This window comes from Portunus trituberculatus, chromosome 43, assembly GCF_017591435.1.
Source record: "Portunus trituberculatus isolate SZX2019 chromosome 43, ASM1759143v1, whole genome shotgun sequence".
Classification (NCBI taxonomy): domain Eukaryota; kingdom Metazoa; phylum Arthropoda; class Malacostraca; order Decapoda; family Portunidae; genus Portunus; species Portunus trituberculatus.
The window spans coordinates 4999534-5012596 of record NC_059297.1 but is presented as its reverse complement, the minus strand read 5'-3'; the positions used below and the strand labels follow the sequence as shown (position 1 = coordinate 5012596).

Below are 13063 nucleotides of genomic sequence, written 5' to 3'. Positions count from 1 at the left end.
AACAACATTAAATTTAACAGAAGATCTAGTACTACAAATACACATTAAACATTATTAACACAAGAAGGCCTTTTGCAAAAAAAGGAATGTAAAATTGTGAGGATGGGGGAAAGACAACTAAACAAGCCAGTTCAAAAGCAGATCTGACTCTACATGAAGTGTCTTGAAACCTCCCTCCTGAAACAAGGAGGCAGGGAGGGAGTCAGAGTTTATCAGTATGATATAGTCTACAAGTACTTTACAGGTGAGGCTGCATCCATCAAAATCACTGCAGTCAGCATTATTTCTTTCTTTTATGTTCTACAGCCCTTGTCAAGTGAGCTGCTCACCTTGACTGAGCCCTGCAGCCTGGATGAGGGAGGTGGCTTGTGCAATAGTTTCAGCCAGCTGTGCCAGGTTCTGTTGTATGTTACTATTGGGTTGGCCACCACTAAGTGCTGGTGGAGCAGTGGCAAGGGCACTGGGAGGACTGCTACCCATGGTGCCATTGTGAGGAACCAAACCACCCGACACACCCCGGGGCAACCCAGCATACGGGGGCCCACCTGGGGCTCCTGTCATCATAGGTGGTGGTCCTCTGTGTGGTTTGGGAAAACATGTACTATAGAGACCAGAAGTGATAAGGGGAAAGGATTCACATGATATTTCTTTTTAACTAAAACCATTGGCCTACATAAAGATGATTGATGTATGTACTGATATACAAATTATTATTTGCAGTCACTAATTCAACCACAATAATATATCAAACACTTCTGTATACTAAAAATATTTTATAGAACAAGTTAACTTACAAGAAATTTAAGACAAAATGTGTAGATACAAATGCATATAGTTTAATAAAAAGTAGATTATTCTCAATACTCAAACAAGAAAATTAAACTTCTCTCTACTCATAAATGCAGAAAGGAAATAGTTCAAATAGCAAAATGCTTGGGAAATTGGCACTCACGGAGGCATGTCGTGTCTGGAGTCAAACTTGACAATGAGTCTCTGGCCAGGAGGATACTCAAAGCCGTGCAGTTTTTCCTTGGCATAGGTGGCAGACTGGATATTGTTATACACCACAGTAGCAACGCCTCGAGCCTGATGATGGAGTGTCTTTTGTTATGGTGTCAAAGCAAAAGTACATTCTTATATGATAAATATGCTAATAAGAGGAAGGCTAGACTAGCTAGCTGAGATTTAGAATATAATGTGTGGGGTTGAGGTGTATAAAGTTCTTAGATTTCCTTGTAGTTGCTACTGTCTCTATGGATGTATTCTGTTGAGTCTCTTTCATAATATGATTATGTGATTAAAATATTGAAAAGTAGACATTATAAGCAATCTTCAGTTCATTGTTTTGTAGATTTACCTGAAAAACTGAAGAGTTTTGTGTTTATGTTCATAGTTGGTAATGTATTAGTTTGAAAAATTGATCATAACATTTTACATTCTGATCTTAGCCAAAGAACTGAAAAACAAATAAAGGAGTGATGGGAATCCACAAAGTAATGGCTGATTGCTCCCAAGAGGAAAGACTAGAGAAAGGTAAGACTGAAAATGACAGCAACACCAGCTGGTAAGAATTTATGCCAATCATATCTCAATGAAACAAAAACTTAAAGGCTGGTTAAGTGCAATAGCTTGATATCATGCATGAGTTCAGTGCCACCAAGTATTACATCAGTCTCCACCTCAGACCTGTCAGTACACAGAATGGAAGTCCATGGGTGTCATTGCTCAGAGCATCATGGCAGTGCAAAAACAGCCAAGATTTTTGTCACAATGAAAACATGATCGAGATACACAGCAGATGTGAAACCCAAGGCCAAAAGTACCAGAGGAAGTAGAAAGCTCAGAGAATTATCAGTGAACTTAAGTAATTAGAAGTTATCTGTCTTAACACACAAACCTCATTGCTACACCCATGGATCCCCATCAACAGCTGGAAAATGAGAAGAAAGATAACATAAGCATGTGGATCCATATTTCAACATTACCCTTGGGGAGAATAAAGAGGAAATAAACTATAAGTGTTCAGCAGGAAAAAAAGTTCAGACCTAACTGAAAGACAGTTTCAAAAATTTATTTCTACTGGAAAATACTATGCACTCATTTACCCTCAGAAGACAGCTTGATAGAAGGATATGGAAATATATTGACCTTACAGAGAAAGAGGAAACAGACTGCAGTTTAACTCTAAGCCCTGATCATTAGCCTTGTGACCACCACCCATTCATCCCCGTCAGTGTTGGTGAGACAGGGTGGAGGTGACCCAATGACACCAATATGTCACTTAAGATGAAAGAAATATGCAGTTCCCCATGGCATATGTTACAAAGACACAGAAAAGGCTTATAAAAAAAGGCTGTATCAAATGTTTATAGAAAAGATCATTTTCTCTAAATAATAACCAGTGAGGAAAATGGAAGGAAAACTGTATCTTTCTTTCACACCTGCCAAGCGGTCTAAAGCTAACCACCAAGCACTTCCACCAGCAGCCTGCCAAGTGGTCCACCATAATAAGAGAAAACACTTAGCACCCAGTGAACACGCTAAGAGCTCAAGATGATAGACTCAGAGGTGTAGTCAAGCTAAAGAAAAGTTATGTCAGGAGAGTGACAAAGTTATTTCAATGTCATGGGGAAGTGGTGATCTATATGCAGTGCAGTCCCCTGTTTTGTTTAAGGTCTCTAGTTCCTCATTGGGCTATTTGTACCACTTTCCCCCATGGAAGCAGCAAAGACAGACAATGTCATTCCAAGAAGTTAGCTTGAACCTTAAACTTCACTCTCCAGGTTACAAAGTACCTCTACATTCCCAGCATCATGGGACATGCTGTAAATTCAATATTATTCCCACTTCAGTAAATCTTAATGTTTCTATATTCTGAATAGGAAATTAATGAGATGCCACTCTTTCCTGACTGTACACAACATTGATGCTGTCAATCGCCAGGTCAAGGCCTTAATGAAAGTAATATAGTACTCATGAAGGAAGTTTGCAGGGAAAATGGCACAAATATGGCAAATGATAGTGTGTGTGAAAGTGTGTATATATAAGTGTACATTGAATATTACATTTCCCTGTCCCAGAAAGCACTCCTGAAACACCAACACTAGTGCCCATCCCTCCCTGCCACCCCCTACCCTGCTGTGACACACGAATGATAGTATACCTGACCAGACTTGTGGTCTTTCCTCAGGTCGCAGTAATCAAGACCGGGGATAAGGTCAAACAACTTCCAGAGCTGGTCCTGGTTGAGGGTGGGCGAGGCAATAACAGTCAGCCGCGTCACACCCTCGGGGTTTAGCCCACTTGTGTCCACTGTAGGAGGTCGGATGTCAGCAATCAGTTGTGTCATTGGTCAAGAGCAGCCACACATGGGTTAGCAAGTAGTAAGTCCTCAAACTGTAGTAACTTCTAGAAGAAACACTTGGTTTTATGAAAAACAAGGAATACATATATATATTGCAATGAAATGCTCTATGCTGATTTAGATTTCACAAAATGACAACTTTCTTACATATGATAACAAATTCATTTTAACATTAATCTCTCACTGTGGTGGGCTTAGTTTGCTGCTCCCTGAACCCCTTTGTGGCACCTAACTTATCAGAATATGCTGAATGGCACAGCTCATCTATAGTTGACACAATGAAGCTCATAAATAATGAACTGCAAATCTTACTTTCTAAATTATCTATAACTATATCTTATTTCATTTTTTCTTTATCATAACATATTGGGCATCAATATGCTAGTAACTACAAATCTGGCTGGGTTTTTTTCCCCCTAATATGTTCCAATAAATTTACATGGCTGTCCGAAACAGGACTGGATTATAACCATACTAAAAATAATGAGTGTTTCTTTCACTACATCCTGTGATAATGAGCCTATCTGATAGGTTCTGCTTTCCACTAGCCAGAGTAAAAACTAGATGAAGTAAATAAAACTCCCAATTTCAATGAAAAAATGATATATAATGAATTTTTCAATGACTGCTTATGCTTTCAAAATTCCTTTCAATTTAAACTTGTGTATCAGCAATAACAAAAACTAAAGTTATAGCATTTTGAGTACTCAACCTATATTTTTAATAAAATTAAATCAAAGCAGTGCAATTTACAAGCAATATTAGATAAATTAGTTTTTTTGCCTTTAATACTATCTATACGTAGCTTTCATAACCTGCAGTTAATGGCATTATGGGAGTATGGTCATAAATGTTCTTGGTCTCATACACTCATGTAGCTCAGTGGTATCAAGGACAGCAACGCCACTACACAAGATCCAACAACCCATATTACCCTAGCAGAATACAAAGACAACCACAGTGAGTCACTTGGGATTATTAAATGACTCTGGATATGTGTGTGCTCTGGCCAAAATTGCTAAAATCTAGACATGGAACACAGGACTCAATAATCCTTCAACTATCACCAGAGTCTGTATCAAGTAAGTTGTGACTGATCCACATTTGACAGCACAAGAGCAATGGTTATAATAGGCCATTTATAATGCTGTTAATAAATTGAAATAAAAAAATAAGAAACAAATGTTATACAAAATACCATTGAATGTTGTGTAATTAATAAAATATGCATCTATAAAAGTAAACCTTGTTATGAAAAAAATTCTAAGACCTCTCTACTAAACTACAATAGTTTTCAAGGTACATGATACAGAGAAACATAATGAAATTTATGCCAAGAAATAATAGTTTGTACTTTGATCTACATTACAGAAAACTCAGTACTGTTACTCTGAAGAGAACAAGAATACAATTACAGTTTTATACAACTATGTATGACTAAAGCATTCTAAAAGTCAGTTTATGAGATATCCAACCAAACAGGTGAAAGAATGCAATACCAATTAACGAGTTACTAAACACAAAGCCATAATGACTGTAGACAACTTCAGATCCCCAGAGTCAAACTGCAAGTCCTGATATGTCCTGGTTTGGGGGGAGGGAGGGGCGTCACTAACACCTACACCAGTGTGTGCGTCCAGTTGTGCGCGCATGCACACACACAGACACACCGACACACACACATGCAAATACACACACTTAGGATCCATCATCTACATTTCCAGTGAAACAGCTGTCTGTAAGTGTGGAAACCACTCACTTCTCAGTGAGTCATGTCAGAGTGGCGAAAGGCTACAGAAGGAGGAAAACATGGACAGTTGATGGCAAAAAACATTGTGTAAGTAACAAACACAAAACAATCTCAGCTATCTGTGTGTTAATTCAAGATATGCACTACAAACTGACATTCTTGTATGCTAGGTTAATGTACACACTGGTGACTGAAGGGGCATTCATTCTTATGACTGATAAGCTGTGACAGGACATAATAGCTTGTTTTCCTACATCCTCCAGCTAGTAACAGGTGAAGTACATTATATATGAACCCAGGCTAGACGGCAATGTCAAAACCTATTCTATACATGTGAATAAAGAGGGCAACTTTGAAATCTCACTGGCAGTCTGAGAAAAATCTGCACTATTACTTTTTCATGGTATCACGTCATAGCATATTGTTTCGTTGTGACAACGTTAAAAACACAATTCAGTGTATTGTTTCACAATGTGAAGAAACAATAGAGCAAATATGATCACACTTACCCACCATAATACCATGTATGAATAGTTACTTAATGAGAAAGCACCACACAGTGTGGTGAGCTGCCCTTTCTATATGATAAAGGATAATGACTGCTTTCAAAGTTAATCTAATCTTCCAATGATATTTAAGAACAAAGTTTCACACAAGTAAAACTGCTTAAAAGATTAACAAATTGCAGGTGACAATCAACAAAAGTCAATTTTCTGGCATTCTAGAACACTGCTTTGGTGTAGTGAGTCATGTCTCTTTTAAAGCAACGCACAAGTGTCTTGAGTATTCTGAATCACCACTTAAGCACAAGTTCAGTAACCACTGAGAATGAAATGAATATCTAGAAAAACATCGTAACTCTGGATATCAGGGAGTAGCACCATCTATGAAGCAAAACGTAATAAATATCAGCACCACAAAGCAATGCCTCACAGCACACACAGACTATGGAATGATGCCCTAACAATTGTAAATCAAGACACCTAGACACATCATGACAGTTCCTGAAGTGTGGTGAATCCAACCTCCTCCTCAGGACAATAACAACTCACACTTACTGAATGAGATAGCGTCAAACGGAGAATGGTGGTTGTTGATGTGCGGAGTGATGGGGCCTGAAGAGTAGCTCCCATACCCGCCTCACTTCCCCTCAGCTCCCCTCGAATATCCCGGCCGCCCCCGTCAAACTTTATACCATCGCTCTTCTGAGGTTTGGGGTCTGCAAACACTGGCTTAAACGTGCGTTCACAGCCCTCAAAGGCCTTTGCCGCGTGAGACATTCTGTGGAAGAGATGCAGCACTGAGTGATGAAAGGCTCTCATGCTTCTCTCACACCAACAACCATTTCACACACAAGGAGAGAGATGAAGGAAAAAGAAAAGATAAAGAGAGAAAAGAGTGCAAACTGTATAAAGTGATTCCTTGATCCAAATATCTTACATTAACTAAAACAAACTCAAGGAAGAAGAAAACATTACAACTTCATTTTAATTAACAAAATTAGAAAACTAAACAATGAATAAAAAAAAAGATCTAAAATCAAACCAAGTTGCATTTTCATCAAACCTGAAATACAAAACAAGTGAATCTACTTAAATAAGCATTTGCTCTTATTTATATATTAATGTTTCTTTCAATTCCAGTGTCTGACTAGTTGCTATAGAAGGTAATACTCACAAAATTAGGAGTAAAGCAAGACAAAAACAAAACTTTGCCCTACCTGTGATATTTGACGTAGGCAAAACCCTTGCTGTCCCGAGTGTTGCGGTCGCGCACAATGGAGACATAATCAATGTCACCAAACTGAGAGAAGTGTTCCCGCAGGTCAGCCTCTGTAAGGGACTTGGGCACCACCACAAAGAGCCGCAGCAGTCGCTCCTCCTCATTCATGTCTCGCCGAGACCCTTGGTCACGGCTGCCACCAAAACCACACCGAGAAAATAAAAGTAGCAAGTTTAAGACTACGGACAAACCATAGATAGTACGCTCTATATTACTGACAAAACACTAAAAACAATTAAATGATATGAGTTGTCTACATTATAAACAAGTGACACATCAAGATATACAACTGGTACCGGTATCAAATACAAGCATTACATAATCAACTTCAACTTGTTACATAAGAAAGAATGGTTTACACTCAGTAGTAAAAATAGAAATACACCAAACTAACAATAGTTAGTGTAACGAGAAATGATAAATTAAAGTTTCAAACTCTTACATCCAAAAGCCCTTAAAATACACCACAGAAAACATATAAATTGTGGAGCTGACTTCCCATTTCCCAAGTGCAACTTTAGTTGGAGCACACTCCATCAAAGCCTCTTGAGGTTTCACAAAGTCAGCCAGAGAGGGGAGGGAGAGTGCTTCAAAAATAAAGCAATTGGCACAAAACACATCATTTGTATCTGTCTGCAATGGTACACTGAAATACCTCAACCACTATCCAACACTCAAAACTCACTAAACTTTGATGAGAGAGAGAGAGAGAGAGAGAGAGAGAGAGAGAGAGAGAGAGAGAGAGAGAGAGAGAGAGAGAGAGAGAGAGAGAGAGAGTAGCTATAAACATGACAGTCCAAAGGTTGCATCTAATGGAGCTATTAATTTCACTTGAACAAAATGCATCACTGTCAGAGCTTTAGAGAAGATGCCGAGGAGAGACCTTTGTGGCTGTGACAATAATTCTGCAGCCTCAAGAATTCCCTCGGCAATTACCTACAATGTACCTGTGTGCAATGAGAACCTTGAGGGGTCTTGGGTGGCCTCCAATACACCGACCATTCATTTCCTCCATTGCTGTTGCTGCCTCTGATGTTTTGGAGAACTTTATATACGTCACACCTGAAAAAAAAAGGAATCATTATGCACTACACTGGGGGACTTAATGTAGGTCAGAGATGAAATATTAGACAGCATCATTATACCATACTGTATTATGCAACTCCATTATTATTCTTACAGAGATCTATTTTAACCTCTTCAGTACTGGAATGCATTTTTACCATGAGTTTTGCAAGTGATTGGACAGTTTTATTAACATTTGGAAGTGTCTATGGAGGTCAGAAGATTAATGGCCAAAGTCTTCCCTATTCTAATCCCCCACATGAATTACTGAAGCTGTATAAAATCGCCAAATAGTAAGCAGAATATGAAAATGTGTCTTGGTACTGAAGGGGTAAAAAAAAAAAAAAAAAAAAAATCAGATGACAAATTTCCCTTTTTTTTATGCTTGTCAGCACATATGTACAGTACTTAGAGAAGTGTACTGTCTGTGTATGGTCTATTCAACATCAAAGAGGACTGAAGATAATGGGATGTTATGAGATAGAAGATAATGAGGTTGGTTGTATATTAAACAATAGAGAAGCAAGTGTACTGTTTTTGCTTCTAACTCCTTCAGTACTGGGACATATTCTTACCATGAGTTTTAAGTGTGATTTGACAATTGTATTTACACTAGCAAGGTTCCATTAAGGTCAAAAGGTTAATGGTCCAGTCTTCACTATTCTAATCCCCACATGAGTTTCTCAGGCTGTATAAAATTGCCTAATAGTCACCAGAAAAAATATGAAGATGTGTCATGGTACTGAAGGGTTAATGGGACAGAGAAAGTGTCACAACATTATCATCATCTCAACTCTCACTGAGATCGAAACAGGAGAGACTTCAAAGCTTTTCCACAAATACGACTTTTGAGATTCTTCGCAGTATGAACTCTCACACTCACTACTGACATGATGCTTCCAACTCACCATGGACATAAATCAGAATGCAGTGAAAATAAACTACATTTCTCATATCAAATCAACATTTCCCTAAAAAGAAAAGAAATTGAAGCAAAATATAAATCTACAATGCCAACGTTTATGATGCTCTCAAAACATTACCATCATTTGGCATAACGTAATGTTTCCCTTTCAATTTTAAAAGACCCTACAAGTCTTTCCAACTACACACTCCCTTTACAATCAAAGATAATCTCTCCATAGACACACACAAAAGAAAAAAAAAGAATCCAAAGCAATAAAACACATCCAGGAAGCAAGTTTTCTTTAGTGCGACACACCAAAAAGTAGATAAATAAAACAATAATACTACAATCCCACACTGAGTCCCCACACAACTGGGCCATGACAGTGTATGAAAGTACAAGTGAAAGGGATTGCTCCAGCACAATGTAATACAGCCACACACCAATCATTAAGGGCTCATTACACACAGGTCTGGCAAGGGAAAGTTTTGTACAGCAGTGTGTGTGTGTGTGTGTGTGTGTGTGTGTGTGTGTGTGTGTGTGTGTGTGTGAGAGAGAGAGAGAGAGAGAGAGAGAGAGAGAGAGAGAGAGAGAGAGAGAGAGAGAGAGAGAGAGAGAGAGAGAGAGAGAGAGAGAGAGAGAGAGAGAGAGAGAGAGAGAGAGAGAGAGAGAGAGAGAGTTTTAAAATAATAACATGGTATATGAGTGAGCGAGTGAGCGAGTGAGTGAGTGAGTGAATGAATGAATTAATGAATATGTAGAAAAAAAACATTAATAAAGCTGGAACACAACATACTCTACATCACAGCTTGAGAATGATGACAAAGCTGCTTCATGAGTGGATTGTGGCATAGGAAGTATGGTACATTAATAAAACATTCCCTTACACACACACACACACACACACACACACGAAGCAGCATCAAGAGCACTACTCTGCATAGCAAACAATCATTATGACAAAACATACAGATGGGTTGTTGTAGTTTTACGCAGGCGCAGGCACAAGCACACACACACAAACACACTCACATGCACATTAAAATCATTTCCCTCTTTGGCAATGTGATGGCAGTAGCATGAGAAGCTATTGGGTGTGCTCCAAAGCCACCTCAGCCAAGCCTGCACGTCTGGTAGTCCTGTCACGCCCTCCTGCCATGACACTCCATAACTGCATCACTAATATGATAACTTGGTTAACTACTACGGTACATTCTTTTTGCCTCTAATAACAGATTTCTTTTCTTCCTTAGATGAATGGGGTTTTTTCAGAGTAATAACAACTTGTGAAGGAGAGGGATAGCTATATAAGATTATAATAATTCACACAAGTATATGATAAGCACCACAGTGAAATATTAGTATGTGTATTGAAAAGTTGTTCATTATTCAATATGAATGAGTGAGAGCAATGAGCAGTGAAGCTTTGACTCAACTCAGGATTAATTAAAAAATTAAGGAACATCTTGTGAAAATCAATGACACTGGGATGACAGGTAAGACATGGTTACATCTCAACCTTTGACTATGGAGGAAGGTCCCCAACCATACAGCAAATGTTAAGAGGCAGTGGGAAGGTGAGAGGACTGCTAGGGAACAACCATGTAGCTTATGGGCAGCAACAAAACTTCTGAGAGCACTTCAAGGACTAATAAATAAAGATGGATTGATAGTCCATCACACCCAATGAATGTCCATCAATTTGTTGTACAGCTCTGCACTGCTCAAGGTTATGCAGTGACAACCAAGGTGGTAGGCAAAACTTTAAAAAGCAGAGGAAGTCTGTCAAACCAAATGAAGGTCTCAAGCCTAACACATTCATTACACAAAGAGACTCGAGATGAAAGAAAGGGAGACTTGTTTGACAGCATACTAATGTGAATAAGAGGACAGCATTGGCCATCACTTTAGCTATTCACCACCAGTGTTCTGCAATCCCCAAGTTTTATTCTTATAGTTATCAACTACTGCATAAACTTATCATTATTTTATCTAAGTATATTGAAGAAATATCTGATGAGTTACTTCAAGAACATACAGCATATCCCTGCACAAAAAAACACATGTAGAGTTTCAAAACACGTCACTTGATATCACAGTCTGTAATAATTCATAAAAACTATTGCTGGCACATCTACCCACACTCTCATCCACACTTACACACTTATCTCAGCTGCCTACAATAGCTCCACTTGGATCTAAACATACACATGATGGACACGAAGCCTCCCAGTGAGTCACTCTCCAGCAGTGTGACAGCCGATGCCAGACAGACAAGATATGATACTTGGCCACCCATTGCTTCTATTCTACACTCCCTCTGCCTCCTCCTCCTGTGGGTGCTCCCAGGCTGCCACCTGGCCCCTCCTATCAGAGCCTCTAATGGCTCTGGTCATCATGCTGGCACCTGACGTGGCTGCAACATGTAAGGATGGTCACACATGCAAGTGTGGCTGCCACACCTCAATAACCATTCTTCACTGTCAGGGTAATTATATCCTACCTGACACAAAGTAGTTTTGTTATCATTATTCTACACCCTCTTTACATATTAACCTTAGTGTCTCTCTCTATTAAGGCCAAGACAACACCTCCAAAAATTTGCTAATGATGGAAGTGATAATGAGGAAAAAATATTATACAATACATTTACTCATAATCATAACTTGACACCTGCAAGATATATATTACGTAATCTCCTTCGCAGATCTTCAACGTATCCACTTATCCACTCTTTCTGATGCTCTGCTCACTCTCAAAGCATCATATATCTCACTCTTTGTCATCTTTGTACTGTTTCCTTACCCAATTCTTGTTAGATCTTTCTAACTACACTCAAACCTGAACATTCCTCTATGATTCTAATATCAATTACTACCTTATTTTATTAACAGCTGTAAGAACAATGGCCTCCCCAGTCTGCAGATATGCTCCCCTCTTCTCTATGCTATATCATACATAGTGCATCCATTCAATCACCACCTCTTCCATACTTCAACATCCAGGTCATAATCTCATCCCCTCCTGCTGCATGACCAATCTTCAAATATTTAATCACTTTCAACGTTTCCTCCCCCAGTCTCTCTCTTGTATAACCTCTCCATCCACATAGTTTACCTCCTTCCTTTAGCTGCTCATATTTACTTCGCACTCTCTCACTCCCTCATCCTTAACCACTTTTCAAGAGCCTTTTATCCTCTTTATGCTTCTCATTCTGTCATCTTCCAAGGTCCTTATCTGCTTTACTTTTTGCTCCCTTCTATCATTGATTTCACTTCACCTTATCACTCGACATATCCTTGCACTTTGTTTCCTTTGACACATTTCTTGGCAGTTTTATCTTTCATGCATGTTTCTTTTCCTTCTCCATTTTCTCTAACCTTCTTTTTCTGCTAAGTATTCCATTTCTTCGTGTCCAGTTTCACCACATTATCCCCGCCACTCCTGACTTTGCATTAAGAATAAATTTTCCGAGTCTGAAAGGCCTCCTCAGCATTTGCATCTCTATTCACATTCTCTTATTAATCATTCAGAGCTTCAGTCACTCTTTGCTTGCCTGCTTTTTTTTTTTTTTTTTTTTTTTTTTTTTTTTTTTTTTTCTTCATTGCCGGACACTTCAACTCTGTAAGACCAAACACCTCTTTCTCCAATCATTCCTTCCCTTTCTAAACTTTCATATGCCAGTCATTTCTGCTTTTTTTTTTTTAATATAACATAACGGTCTAGTCCCTCAAACATAACTCACAGAACTCATGCTGCCATCAAATCAACCTTCAAATTTAATCTTATCCATACAGTCAATCAATATTTTTCCATTTTGCACTTCTAGCAAATTATTATGTGTTGATAAATGGTGACCTCCCTCAGTATAGAAAATATACCACATAACTTCTAACTTCATCCATATCCATGTTGTCAATTAATCCTTTTTACTTAGCCTATATTTCATTTTTTTATGTAATAGGGGAAACTGGCCAAGGGCAACAAAAAAAAAATACTAAAAAAACGATCCACTTCATTGCCAGTTCCTTTACAGATTAATAGTTAGTTAAGACAGGGACAAATGTCTCAAGACCTCCCTCTTAACCCCCTCAATACTGGAACACATTATTACCTTGAGTTTTGGGTATGATTAGATGATTTCATTGACATTACCTAGCAAGGGTCTATGAAGGTCAGAAGATTAATGGACACA

The 13063-nt window shown here is 38.6% G+C and overlaps 1 protein-coding gene across 1 annotated transcript in view; it reads right to left on the bottom strand.

The window, feature by feature from the left end:
* The window catches only part of LOC123517905 (RNA-binding protein 45-like), a 32317-nt gene that overhangs the window by 6856 nt on the left and 12398 nt on the right, over positions 1-13063 (bottom strand). Inside the window, 8 exon segments of the mRNA XM_045278362.1 lie at positions 330-577; positions 953-1086; positions 1898-1930; positions 3164-3312; positions 6173-6256; positions 6259-6395; positions 6835-7029; positions 7844-7958. Of these exon segments, the coding sequence (XP_045134297.1) occupies positions 330-577; positions 953-1086; positions 1898-1930; positions 3164-3312; positions 6173-6256; positions 6259-6395; positions 6835-7029; positions 7844-7958 (1095 nt within the window).